Genomic DNA, 13,298 nt, shown 5'->3' on the forward strand with positions numbered 1-13,298 from the left:
AATTAAATGTTACTAACCATTTAATCAATTTACAAGTAATACAAAATATATGCCGCATAAAGACATAAACCATCAAAGAAAATCATCTGTAATAAAAAATAACTTATAATATAAATAATGGCATTAGTTCTGTAATAGCGCCCTCTTGTGACTTATTGTAATAAGTCACCCCCGCTTCAGTTTACCTTAATTATTAATCACTACTAATAATACATCAACATCTCGCAGAAACCACCTTCATTTTGATTTGATTGATTGAAATTCTTTATTCAGTCACATTTTTATTTTTATTTTATTTCTTTTATTTATTTTTTTTATTTCTTTTGTACAATTTTAATTTTTTATCTTGTATTTTTGCATAATTCTTGCCTGTAGAAATTGTAAATAGGTCATACTTATTCTCACTACCTCAAACTGCTGCACCTTAAAATGTTTATAATTTTTGTACATGGAAATTCCACATTGTCTATTGTCTATTTGTCTATTGTTCATTTGTTTATTGTTCACCTTATACCAGGGGTATTCAACTAGATTCGGCCGGGGGCCACATCTGCAAAAGGACTGTATGGAGAGGGCCGCACAATTTGAAAATGTGGGGGTTTTCAAAATGTATTTTGCACTCAAAGACGAAGACTTATGTAAATATAATACATTTGTATTATACATTTGAATATATCTAGTTTACATATGAATTATGTATTAATTGTCTCCAGATTTAGTAATTGTGAATGTTAAATATAATATTCAGATAAAGAAATATTATTTTGAATGCAAGTTCATTTTGAAACCATGCATTGTGCAAACTTAATGAAATTGATATTGACCTACTTTTAATAAAACACGCCATAATGACAAAGCACCACTTTCCACCAAGATTTCCTTATTTGAATATTATATTAAGCATTGAGCACAACCATTTTAGTCCATAGTAGCCAGTTATAAAAATATTATTTAAAAAAAAAAAAAAAAAAAAAAAAAAAAAAAAAAAAAATTCAACAAACACCCCCTTTTTGAAATATGACCAGGGGCCACATAAAAGCTCCTGGCGGGCCGCATGTGGCCCGCGGGCCGCCAATTGAATAGCCCTGCCTTATACCATAGAGAGTGAAACTACCGGAGTCAAATTCCTTGTTGGACAATGTTCGAACCTGGCCAATAAAGCTGATTCTGATTCTGATTCTGATCACACTACAAGCATTATCAACACAAACATTATCAAAAAAATAGTGACTGAAAAGGCACAGGCAGGCATAGTGCTTATATTAATGCCTGTCCTACATACAAACAATAGCAAAACTAAACCAGAAAAGGAGGACCAATAACGTTTACATATAGAGTAGTATAGACATTATTTTTATATAAATATCAGAGAAGAACACCAACAAACAAAAACAAATAAACATTAACATTTGTAGCTTTCAAAGATTGCTCTACGAATCTTATTTTTGTAAACCAAAAATTAGCTGCACATTCGCAAATCTAGGTTAGCGTCATTCCATAGTTTAACTCCCACAACATATATACATCTCCTTTTAGTCTATTTTCTAGCTTTTTGTACAACAAATTTACAAACATCACGCAAATTATATTTTGACTCATGTATTGAGAAAAACCGTGGTACACAGACAGGGAGTACACAGACACATTTACGAATGAACCAGTTGGTTTGTTGGGCTAACTGGTGAAGGCTTGTATCTCGTTGGTTTCTTCTGGCAGCCCCAGAACAGCAGCCAAGTTGTCCTGCATCCTTCTGAACTGACCAGCATGGCCTTGACCTCTGCATAGGGTTGCCACCTTTCAGAAATAGAAATAAGGGACGCCCTGATTTCAGCAGCGCAGGAGCCAAAAAAAAAGCCCCAAAACTTCTAAACTGAATAAAAATGTGTTTATTTTATATGAAAAAACTAAATGCTTTGATTTAAAGTTTAAAGTGCTTTAATAGCATTGAACTTGCATGACTGTAGAGACATCCAACCATACTAGCAACTGAAATATCCTCCTATGCTGTGTACGTCCACATCAGCCCAGATGTATAACATAGCCTACAGGTGAAGAATATGGTGTAAGAGTTAATTTATTTCAATAATTCAACTAGAATATGGTGTAAAAGTTAATTTATTTCAATAATTCAACTAGAATATGGTGTAAAAGTTAACTTATTTCAATAATTCAACTAGAATATGGTGTAAAAGTTAACTTATTTCAATAATTTAACTAGAATATGGTGTAAAAGTTAATTTATTTCAATAATTCAACTAGAATATGGTGTAAAGGTTCATTTATTTCAATAATTCAACTAGAATATGGTGTAAAAGTTAATGAAAATACTGTACAAATCGTGTCCCGTATTAGTTCAATACGGGACGCAACATTTTTTTCTCAAATAAAGGACAATTCCGTATTTTACGGGACGGGTGGCAACCCTACCTCTGCAGGTAGTCGCTGAAGTGCCAACCATCTACCTCAAAGTTGAGGCTCCTGTTGCTCCGCTGACAACTAGAGGCCCCAAAAGTGAGACAATCTCCCAAATGTCCAGCTTTAGATTGAAAATTGTAATTTTTACAGCTCCAAGTGTTGTTAATTTAGTAATTTTAGTTGACCAGCTGCTGTTGACCAGTTTTTAGTTTCAGGATTCTAGTATGACTTCTGGTCAGTTCTTTCCCCTTATATGACTGGTGCAGTGGTCCTCGTCCTCATTTATTGGTAGCTAAATGGTATTTTTGTAGCGATGACAGCTGGGATGCCACCACCCATTGGAATGCATTCATATGTTAATAATCTATGCTTCAAATACTGCGCAGATGCATGGCGCCTTTGAGACCACTAGGGGGCGCTCAAGATACAAGGCCAGCATCGATACACTGAATTTCAAGAGAAATAAAATCAAAATAGTCATTTTTAGCCACTTAAAAACATTTTCGTATTTAACTGTGAAATACTTGCATTACACGTCAGATATGCACAATCTGAAAGGGGTTTTCTTTGAAATTTGACAGTCAACCCTTCAATGCATACATATGAAATAATACACAGAAATTCCCTTTTTTATGTGTTTATTATATTGAAATTAAAAACTTTTTTGACAGTTTTCTAATTAATAAGTTTTGGATTTCTAAGAATGCGTTGGGTAATTATATTTAATTTATTTTTGGGGTATTTTTTATGTACACAATATTTGTGTTTTGATTCTGGGGGATGGTGTAGCAGTCTCAGAAATGTATCAAATATGATACATCACGCATTCATTCTTTTTCCTTTTTTCCTTCGGATCAGATTTGTGAGTTTACAAAGTCAATTTCTTTTTACGTGTTTATATCCTTTTTTTCCCACATTCATAAAAAATACCGTAAATTCTTTAAGTTTTCTCTAGAGTTCCTAAAGTTAAAAATATTTGTTCTTTTCGAGGAACTTTCCCTCCACTGTGCCACGATTTCTTTCTATGTATTTATTTTTTCTCAAATGGCCATATAATGTATCTTCGTACTCACTCAGCAAAGTTTTTATCTTAACTAGGTAGTTTAACCAGCCATCACCTGTTCTTTGTTGAGGCTGAATGAGGGTTCAATAGTAGAAGCTCCCTGACTGAATCTGGACTCAGTATCTCAAACAGTCAAGAACCAAATGCTTTATATTGGTCTTAATTCCCCATAACAGCTGTCAAAGTGATGTGATAGAAAACAAATGCAGCCTCCTCTTAAATAGAAAAAAAGACTTGGCTGTCTCAAAAAAAAAAGCAGCATAATCCAAATTATTTTAGTCTGTTGCATAAAGACATCAGTTCTGACCAGATCTGCTGCAGCACGAGGCTCGTACGATGAGCCGCTGTGGCCGTTCTCACTGTGATGGAGACGATTATATCCATCTCAGCTAGAGTTGTCCCGATCCGATCACGTGATCGGAAATCGGGGCCGATCACGTGATTGCAGACTCGATCCGGACTCGGACGTTATGAGCCGATCAGGAATCGGATATATATATATCAGGGTTTCCGTTGTCCGGTAATTGCCGGACTTTGTCCGGTAAAATATGCCGAAGTCCGGTATTTTATAATCTCTCCGGTCAAAATGTCCGGTGAAAATACTCACTGGCGCCGACATCCACGTGTGCGTTGATTTATGGTTCCGCGTCGCACCGACGCAGAGTCTACAGCGTAGGATCGCGGCGACGCGCACCCATGGATGTATTATAGAAACGCGCGCACCCTACGCCAGACCCTGGACCCTTGGAGCGGCAGCCATCGGTTAGTTTTTTCTTTTTAGATCCGAGGCTTTGCGTAGAAGGTGGCTTCCGCAACTTTCAGGCGCTTTTTCTGCGCAAGCAAGCTTTATAGATGAGGCCCCAGGACTGAAGCGGAGCTGCGGCGCCGACATTATGGTTCCGCGTCGCGGAAGGCTCTGCGTTGGTGTGACGCGGGACCATAAATCAACGCACACGTGGAGTAGTGGGCTCGGAGCGGCAGCCGCATGCGCGCAGAGCACGCCTGTTTGTTTTGAAGCTGAAGCAGCCCTATGCTAAAAAAAAAAAAAAAAGAAAAGACATTTTTTTTATACTGACTTAAGAATGTTCAAGCTGCCTACCTCCTATGTGCTCAGTTTACAGTACACATGTTAAAATATAATAAAAGGGTCATCCTGCATAATTTTCTCTTCTCTTCTTCATTTTTTATTGTTTTATAAAAGTATCGGATCGGGACTCGGTATCGGCAAGTCCTCAAAATCAAAGGACTCGGACTCGGGCGCAAAAAAACCTGATCGGGACATCCCTAATCTCAGCATGATGTGAAACAGTTGCATCATGCAGACCTGCTGCCAGATGGACCCGTTTTATAGAATGATTAAACAATAGTGAAAAAAAATAATTTCTTAAAGAGTCAGTCAACATGAGCGTCTGACAGTTGTTGACATGACTTAATGAACAGCCTCTTTTACAAATTATACAAATGTACCAGTTGGACGTCTCATAACCAAGAGACAAAGGATTACATAATATCACAAAGTTATGTAGGATTCTCATTTTTCATAACATGCACGTCTCTTTGAATCTTTACTCTTGCAAACTTATTTTCTGGAACAGGTGAAAGAGTTTTTTTTATTAAAAAGTATAACAACTGTTTTTATGCAAGACTATAACAAATCATGAACATATGAACTCTGAATTCAGTTCATCAAAGGCATGCACTTCTTCTTATAAACTGCATGCAGGCATGTAAAGTAAATGCAGATCTTAAATGGTGCTGGTTTACTTCTAAACCTTACAGGCAGCGTGATCTCCGAGACTCGGTCAACAAAAGTGCGGCATAGTTTGACGATTCTCCACAGAGAACAGATGCATTTGGTGTTTTCCAGCAGAGTCAGCAACGGTGGGTGTATTCTGTTCGGCTTACAGTAAATACATTAAAGTCCTGAGCCCATTATGTAAAAAAACAAAACAAGTAAGGACTGCCCGTTATGCGGTTTACATTCTAGAAAGTTCTGAGGACCTGAGTGATCCGATCACTGGCTGTTGCTTCCATGCACGGCATGCGTTGGCTGTCGGCGTGCACGTCGCTGTGGAGGTGCATCTAAGGTGAATCTGAGACACGCAACGTGAACGAGCAGAACCTGGACAGAGAAGGCATGCCACTCCTCTTACGTGCATGCTATCTGCAGACGAAATGTTTTCACAATCAATAAGACAGCATGCACAAGTTGACATGGTAGGTGTTTCAAGTGGACTATTCAAAGTGGAATCATGTCAAACTGACATTTTAACTCAAATCATTGCTTTTTACTAAAGAGATTACAACAAATCCATCTTTAAATTTAGAAAACTCTCTGAGGCCCCTCTATACAAACCTGAAACTACATCGTGAGGAAGATCACGTTTCCTTTCTTAGCTTCTGAAAAGCAAATTTTTTTGAATACAAAGTCCAATTATTAAAGGTTATATTGAACAGACGAGAACCGGGAACCACGCGACAGTCCTCTGGACGCTGATGGGATTTCAGTTCAACACATTGGAATAAAAATGTGATAAGAGCGCTTGGACTGTTCTGAGTCAGGTGTTAACTGAGCTCATGTGAAGCCATCTGTGCTTTTAAATGCATGTTAACATAGTCTTAAAGATTGGCCAAATGATGAAATTAAGATACTTTCAGACAGGTTTTGAAGCTGGAGGATGTCGAGAGTCGAGAGGCCTCTTTATGCAGATCTGCAGCGATACATGCCAGATGCACGTCAGCTGGGAGGTAGAGGAGTCCAGAGAGGTTTCTGGCGTAGAAAACGTTCTGCTCTGACTTATACAGTAGTTAGGGTGTGAACCCAAAGAGCACGTTGTGACTGGAGGCGGGAGTCCTGTTAGCTCTTGCTCAGACGCAGCTTGCGGCCAAAGTACTCTGGCGCTGCATCCAGCAGCCAGTCGGGGTCCACCAAACAGAGGTCTCTCATGTAGCAGCGCGAGGTGTGCAGCAGCTCGTTGAAGATCACGTATGCCGGCTTGGCCTGGAAGAGGACGGACGAGGGGTGGATGGCTACGGGCTGGTGGGTGTCCAGAGCCAAGTAGCTGCCGTCCGGCTGCAGCTCCGCGGCGTTGACGAACATCCCGTGGGCGAGGCAGCGGCGAACTTTGCCCGTGTCTGCGCCGCACGACTCCAGCTTCAGATTCAGCTGGAAATAACAGCAATAATTAGCTGACTGAGGTCAAACAACCAGCATTTTATTATTGAACTAAGAAGACAAGAATTAATCTTCTTTACATCTACAAGCTAACAGAAACAACATTGCTCCACCGGAGCGAATATTCAGGTGTAGATGAGCTGATTGTAGGAAAGCTACAGTAGTGGACAACTACACTGCTAGAAATCCGGGCTTTCCGTTTCCTACTTGGAGCCACGAAGCTCAACTGCAGCATAAACTACGCGCCAGAATCTTATCCCGGATCCCAAGAGGTGCATGAAACGTACTAGCAGGGAGTTGCTGATGCACCGTTATCACTACTTTGACGCATGGTTTATTCATTTAAATAGTTTTGAACTGCAGAATTTGCTCTGGAAGGATGTTTAAACAGCGTGTAGCTATAAATCAAGTGTTTGAGGAGTATTTTCCTCCCATGTGCTATCATTTATCTCAGAACAGTCATCTGGAGGAACTTAAAGTTCAGGTAACGTCCCTATTAATACTTTCTCATTTTAAAAACGTACAGTAAATACTGATACCCTCAGAAATCCTGGAGCAGATCAAAAAGCATCCAGACTCTGCAGTGTACGAAAATAAAACCCTTTGGGATCAAATTGCCAACAAATTAATCCCCTCCTCCATCAAAATTACCCACAATGCAACTGAGTCCCAACCTGCTCAGTCAGGGACTGCATTTCAGTAATTACATTTTTCTATAAAAGCTGTAATTCTTTCACAGTAAGAGAAACCACACTTTCTGCACCTGAATTAGCTTGCAAAGAGACTCGTGCCAATGTCTTAGAGATTTGCAGGCGACAATCGTGAAACATCACACAAAAACTGACAAAAACCTGCCACTGCAGTTATAGCGGGGAGTAGATGAGTACCTTAAGGCAGATTTCTCTGAGTTGCGCCTGGACGTCCTTCACCAGACCCATGTTCCTGCTGTTCACAAAGTTCTCGCGACACCACTCCTTCAGCAGCAGATATTCAGAAGTCAAGAAACAGTCTTTATTGCATTTCTACATGCTTTTGCTTCATCCCACCAACCTTGTTGCCGCTGACTTTCTTGAAGGCTCGGTAAATGTTGAGCAGCGTCATGTGGTCTCCCTCGCTAGACATGAACTTCTTGCGCACTGCGAGCACCTCCTCCCGCCGGGCCGGAGGGTTGTACAGTACAGTGTCCACTGACAACAGGGACAGGATGCTCAAGACTTCCTCCGAACAGGAGTATTCTGGAGACAACAGGATGGTCTGTGGGATGGAACAAACGAGACATTTTAGATTTGTGCTACTGATGCTTATTTCAAGTTCTGGCTGCACAATCCAGGTAAAGTTCCGGGCAGAAGTTCCACATTGTACCTTGGCATATCTGGGCTCCAGAGGGAAGCAGGCCATCTTCTTCCCCAGAGCGGTGAGGATGACCTGCCCCTCCTTCCTCTCCACGGCCCCCAGCAGCTCCAGATGCTCCACAGCGGAACGCACAGCCTCTGGGACAAACAAGACAGATTACTACCCCCGCAACTCCTCCTGGACGACCAGAGGTGCAGAGAGATTTATGAGAGGCATCTCACCTGGAGAAGGCTTGGACATGAAATCAAAATTCATCACATCTGGAATCCCCAGAGCCATCAGCTGCAGCATCACGCCGGCTAAGTTACACCTGCAAAGCGCACATGAATAACCAGTCCGACCTCAAAGCTGCACGGCACACACTGAACTCACTCATCCTCTTTCTCTGTACCTCTGGATCTCGGGGACGGTCATGGGGATGAAGCTGTCAAACTCCTGCTCAGTGTAGAGACGGTAGCAGCAGCCCGAGTCCTCGCGGCCACAACGGCCCGCTCGCTGCCAGGCCTGAGCCTTGGAGACCCGCTGTACCGCCAGAACCTCCAAACCGCTGTCTGGGATCACACCACCAAACCACAGTTATTTATCTGACAAAAATGAGTTCCTGATGCCTGGCAGGGACCTTCATCACAGGATCATGCCTATTTTTAGTGCAGAGCTCCTGAAAGACCCCAGCAATGCTGATTTTTATTTAACTTTTTTTACCTTGTCCCACACGCAGAGATTTCACCAGAATTTCGGAATCTTTTTCTAATATTGTTTACTATAACTCGCAGAGTCATTCTGCTGTCGACATCCCAACCCCTTCGAGACATGTTGCTGCCATCAAATTCCAAATGAGCTTGTATTTTTCAACATTTTATTTGTGAGGCCGTGAAAAACAGCACAACATCCCATCTCATTCCAGGTGTGTGTGTGTGTGTGTGTGTGTGTGTGTGTGTGTGTATAATGAAATATCTCACCAGGATTGAAACGTTTGGCCTTCACCATCCCCGTGTCGATGACATACTTAATCCCTGAAATAGTAACTGAGGTCTCAGCGATGTTGGTAGAGAGGATGACCTTCCTACAGCCCTGGGAAACCGCAGAGGGAACAAATGTCAAGTGGTCTGAAAGAATACTAGAACAGAAAAGGCTGTACTGAAAGATCTCACCTTGGGAGCCGACTGGAAGACCCTGAGCTGCTGTACAGGGGGCAGCGATGCATATAAGGGGATAACCACCATGGGGCCACAGCCATCAGGCAAATGTTTGCCGATGTCTCTGCACGTCCTCGCCAGAGCCTCGATCTCCTCCTGCCCCGTCATGAACACCAGGATGTCATGAGAAGGCGGTGCCTCCTGTGCACAAGCAATGACAGCAGCATGTCGAAATCAATCACACCACGTGTGCAATCCCGCCAAAGCTGTTTACTCCAAGCTTTTTATTTAGAAGGGTGAAGGACACGGGAATCAAAGACTACCTGATGGATCTGGAAGATGGTAACAAGAGCAGCCTGCAGATAGTCGGACTGGGGCTGCTTGGTGTAGTAGATCTGAATGGGATGCTGCCTCCCCTCCAGGTACAGCACAGGCGACTTGTTGAAATACTCGGAGAACAAGTCCACATCCATCGTGGCAGACATCACTATAACCTGTTCAGGCCGGACAAAAACAAAGAGACGCTGGCTGTCAGAGGTCCAGACAGGACAATGCAAGGGGGAATATCTGAGTGAAAGGCCTCCTACCTTCAGGGGAACCTTGTTCAGCTCCCTGCGCCGGCGCTGAGCAGTTTTAACCACGCCAAATAGAACATCGGTGTGCACAGTGCGCTCGTGAGCTTCATCCAGGACCACCACCGTGTAGCGCAGCAGTAAGGGGTCTCCGATGGCCTCGCGCAGGAGCATGCCGTCCGTCATGAACTTCAGTTTTGTCTCAGAAGAGGTGACGTCCTCAAAGCGCACCGTGTAGCCAACCTGAAAGGACGATACAGAAGCGTGATGGACCAACCCTGGTCCTCGGGACCCCCTGTCCTGCATGTTTTAGATTGTACCCTGCTTCAGCACACCGTGATACAAGTGACTGTGCCAGAACTTGATGACAAGCTGATGACGACCATTAATTAGAATCAGTTGTGATCAAAACATACACTGGGGGTATGTGACATTTAAAGCTTTTTAATCAGGGTGCTAAAAAGAGGAGATCATCATGTGGGAACTGTGGCTACTGTGAATACCAGCTTGCCGATCTGAGTCCTCTTCTCTTCTGCCACCCTTCCTGCAAGGGAGATGGCAGCAACTCGACGGGGCTGAGTGATGGCAATGACACCCTGTCGCCCGATGCCGGATTCATACAGGTACTGAGGGATCTGGGTGGTCTTCCCAGAGCCGGTCTCTCCTAAAGCACCACAGGGGGATTGATTCAATTCAACATGACACAACTAAGCATGGGTGCAGATCCCGGGGGGGACATGTCCCCCCCAATTTCTGAAAAACATGAATTGTCCCCCCCAATAAAAATACCCGAAATTATTTAAAATTGAACAAATGTATTTTCAGACTTAAAGGTTGAATATGTAGAATATTTTATTAAAAATATATTTCTAAAAAAATAATACATCCACGGTGCATTTTGAGGTGTACAGAATAAAAGTATTACTACTCCATACATTTTTTTTTAAATTCTGAATTAATATTTTTAAAATTTTTGACGGGCTCGACAATGACTTTTTGTCAACGTTCTGTTTACATTCATACCTGCCCGTAGCCAATATGTGGCTCACTTCTCCGCTGTTTTCCTGCCTCCTTAAAATTATGATTTACGAATATAACAGTTAAGTAAGCAGTGACACACACTGTTGGCTGTTTAGGATAAATGAACAAGAAAGGTAGGCACAATAAATGATTCCCTGTACAGTATTTTCTGGCGAGACTTTACCAATTTATGGCATGGTATGAGTTGCATATTGGCAAAAAATTAAAAATTAAAATCACGTTGGTGTCCCCCCCAATCCTGACATCGGATCTGCACCACTGCAACTAAGTTATAACAAGTGACATTTCCAGAACTGGATATTTAATCATCAAAGCTCACTTACTGAATGGAAACATTTCCAATTATTTGAATATGGACTAAACATGAGCCAAAGTGACAAACCAATGCGCATTTCATGGTGGAGTTGTCCTCCCACGAGGGGTGCAGGTGTATTACATGGATGTATTATATTCACCGGTGTATTACCTATGACAATAGCGCTGTGCAGCTGCCTCAGCTGGTTCAGCAGCTGCGGTCTCGCCTGGTAGATGGGGAGCTGCTTCCTCTGGACTTCTACGGGACTGATCGCGTTTCCTTTCCGAGGCAGCAGCATGCCGGGCTTGTTCTTGTCGAAGCGGAACAGAGCGGAGCCCGGCTTGAACCTTTTAGCCGGAGGAGGGTCGGGGTCGTGGGGCATGGTCCGGAGGGAACCTCGGCCGCTTCTTCTTACGGTTCTATTATGTCCAAATCAAATGTTAAAAAGTTATTTTTTTCCGGGCTCACTGACACACCAGCGAGCGTCAATGCGGATGTTTTGCTACCGCTGCAAAAACGTCACCACGTGCTACTTCAGCGCACGCTTGTGACGTCATCGGCTAGCCGTTAGCATTCTGTTAGCATCCTGCCTTCGTTCAATGCTGCGTTCCATTTACCTCGGAAATCGGAACTCGGAATGACGTCACAGCCGAGTTATCAGCGTTCCAGTTACAAAGTAGGTAAACAAGTTTGTAGTTTGCATATACCACATGAAAAATGTAAATTACACTATAGCAGCATATATATGCCGAACAATACTTGTATACGACTGATTCTCCCACTTTCCCAGTGGGAAATCCCACTTCGAGGAGCGTTCCAGTTGAAAATTCCAACTGGGAACTGGGATATCCCCACTTCCGAGGCGAAATGGAACGCGGCAATATATGTGTGTGTGTGTGTGTGTGTGTGTGTTGACTGTCCGTTCTGTTTATAAAATACATCGATTGTTATGTGTATGTAGACTATTTCAATAAAGTTATGTCTAAGAAAAAATACACATGCCTTTGCCAAAGCAGTTTGTTGTTTGTAGTTTTTTTTATTGAACTTTTCTAAAGGATTTATCCTGAGAAAATCGAAATTAGACAAAACAAAATATTGCAAAATTATCTTTAAGTAAATCCAGTCCTGATACTTGTCTGTAATGGTTTGTTTAAATGGTTAAAAATAAATAACTTATTCTTATTTTTAATTAGTTTATTTTACTTTTATTTTTTTAATTTCTACCTTGACATCTGAGGCTCTGGATCACCTTCAGGACTCTGGGGTGGAGTAACCTGGTTCTCTATCATTTTCGCTCTCTCTCTGCTCTGGCGTTGGGCTCTTCTCTAGTTGTTTCCTTCGCTTCTCCCTTTCACTTAGGTCTTTCACTGGCTTCACATCCCTAGCGTTTTGTTCTTATGCCACGTCTCTCTGTGTTTCTGTAAATATTCTTCTCTTCTCTCAAGGTCTGGTGCTGCTTCTCAGCAGCAGATAAACCCATTTCCCTGAAACACAAATCACTGTTTAAAAGGTATTGTGACATCATTTTTAACATGCTTTTAACACTATTAAAAGTCTTGGCCAACATCCCTCAAATGTGTCTAAAAGAGTGTAACAAGAAAAACTTCACTCTAGTACTCTTTTCCTGGCTTTTTATTACAGTGTTTTTTTGCGCCGTGAAAAACGCTTCCTTTCCCCCCTTTCCTGTCAATCATTGCTCCGCTCCTCCTCCAAACCTCCTCCTCCTCCAGCCATACGCTCACAGCGGCGTCGGAGAGTTAAGCCGAGAGCGACAGGCGAAGCATGCACGGAAAAGCAGGAGGGCGAACCACAGCAAACAATCATAAAAATAAAGGCATGCAAGCAGCACTGTCCCCTTATCTTAAGTCCAGTCAGTGGCCGCGGGTCTTCTTAGCAGTTTTCCTCCGGTGATTAGAACAAAAGAGGCTCTAAACAGCTCCTTGTTAAGCCTCATTTATGGTTCCGCGTTAAATCGACGCAGAGCCTACGCCGTAGGGTTCAGCGTACGGTGCGCGTCGCCGCGTAACCTTACGCCGTAGGCTCTGCGTCGATGTAACGCGGAACCATAAATCAGCCTTTATGGTGCGCTGGAGAGGAGAGGAGGCAGGGAGCTGGGTGGAGGGGGCGGTGATTTAGCGGGCCGTTACGTAACGGCCCGCCACCAAACCAGGTGCGCCGTTTTTGCTCAGTTATGCGGAAAATCCCAGAAAGCACACAATACACTGAATGTTAAAAGTTCGTTGTTTTT

The 13,298-nt window shown here is 42.6% G+C and overlaps 1 protein-coding gene across 1 annotated transcript; it reads right to left on the reverse strand.

Annotated features, from left to right (window-relative positions):
- Positions 1 to 4,669: 4,669 nt before the first annotated feature.
- Positions 4,670 to 11,579, reverse strand: dhx33 (DEAH (Asp-Glu-Ala-His) box polypeptide 33). Its single transcript, XM_061740133.1, has 12 exons — positions 11,222 to 11,579; positions 10,218 to 10,378; positions 9,730 to 9,957; positions 9,466 to 9,636; positions 9,158 to 9,343; positions 8,966 to 9,077; positions 8,398 to 8,557; positions 8,228 to 8,316; positions 8,016 to 8,143; positions 7,704 to 7,907; positions 7,541 to 7,627; positions 4,670 to 6,644 (listed from the first exon to the last, which is right to left on the reverse strand). Exons 1-12 carry the CDS (start codon positions 11,430 to 11,432, stop codon positions 6,336 to 6,338), a joined length of 2,046 nt encoding a protein of 681 aa, XP_061596117.1. The 5' UTR covers positions 11,433 to 11,579; the 3' UTR covers positions 4,670 to 6,335.
- Between the last annotated feature and the right edge of the window lie 1,719 nt (positions 11,580 to 13,298).

This window comes from Cololabis saira, chromosome 14, assembly GCF_033807715.1.
Source record: "Cololabis saira isolate AMF1-May2022 chromosome 14, fColSai1.1, whole genome shotgun sequence".
Taxonomy (NCBI): domain Eukaryota; kingdom Metazoa; phylum Chordata; class Actinopteri; order Beloniformes; family Belonidae; genus Cololabis; species Cololabis saira.

Bases quoted from the DNA above. Each gene is read 5' to 3' on its own strand.
- dhx33 (XM_061740133.1), bottom strand. From the start codon at position 11,432: ATGCCCCACGACCCCGACCCTCCTCCGGCTAAAAGGTTCAAGCCGGGC. The intron at 9,958-10,217 runs GTATTCACAGTA...TCGTCCTTTCAG, and splicing joins GGACTCAGATCGGCAAGCTG to GTTGGCTACACGGTGCGCTT. The intron at 8,317-8,397 runs GTACAGAGAAAG...TGCGCTTTGCAG, and splicing joins ACCGTCCCCGAGATCCAGAG to GTGTAACTTAGCCGGCGTGA.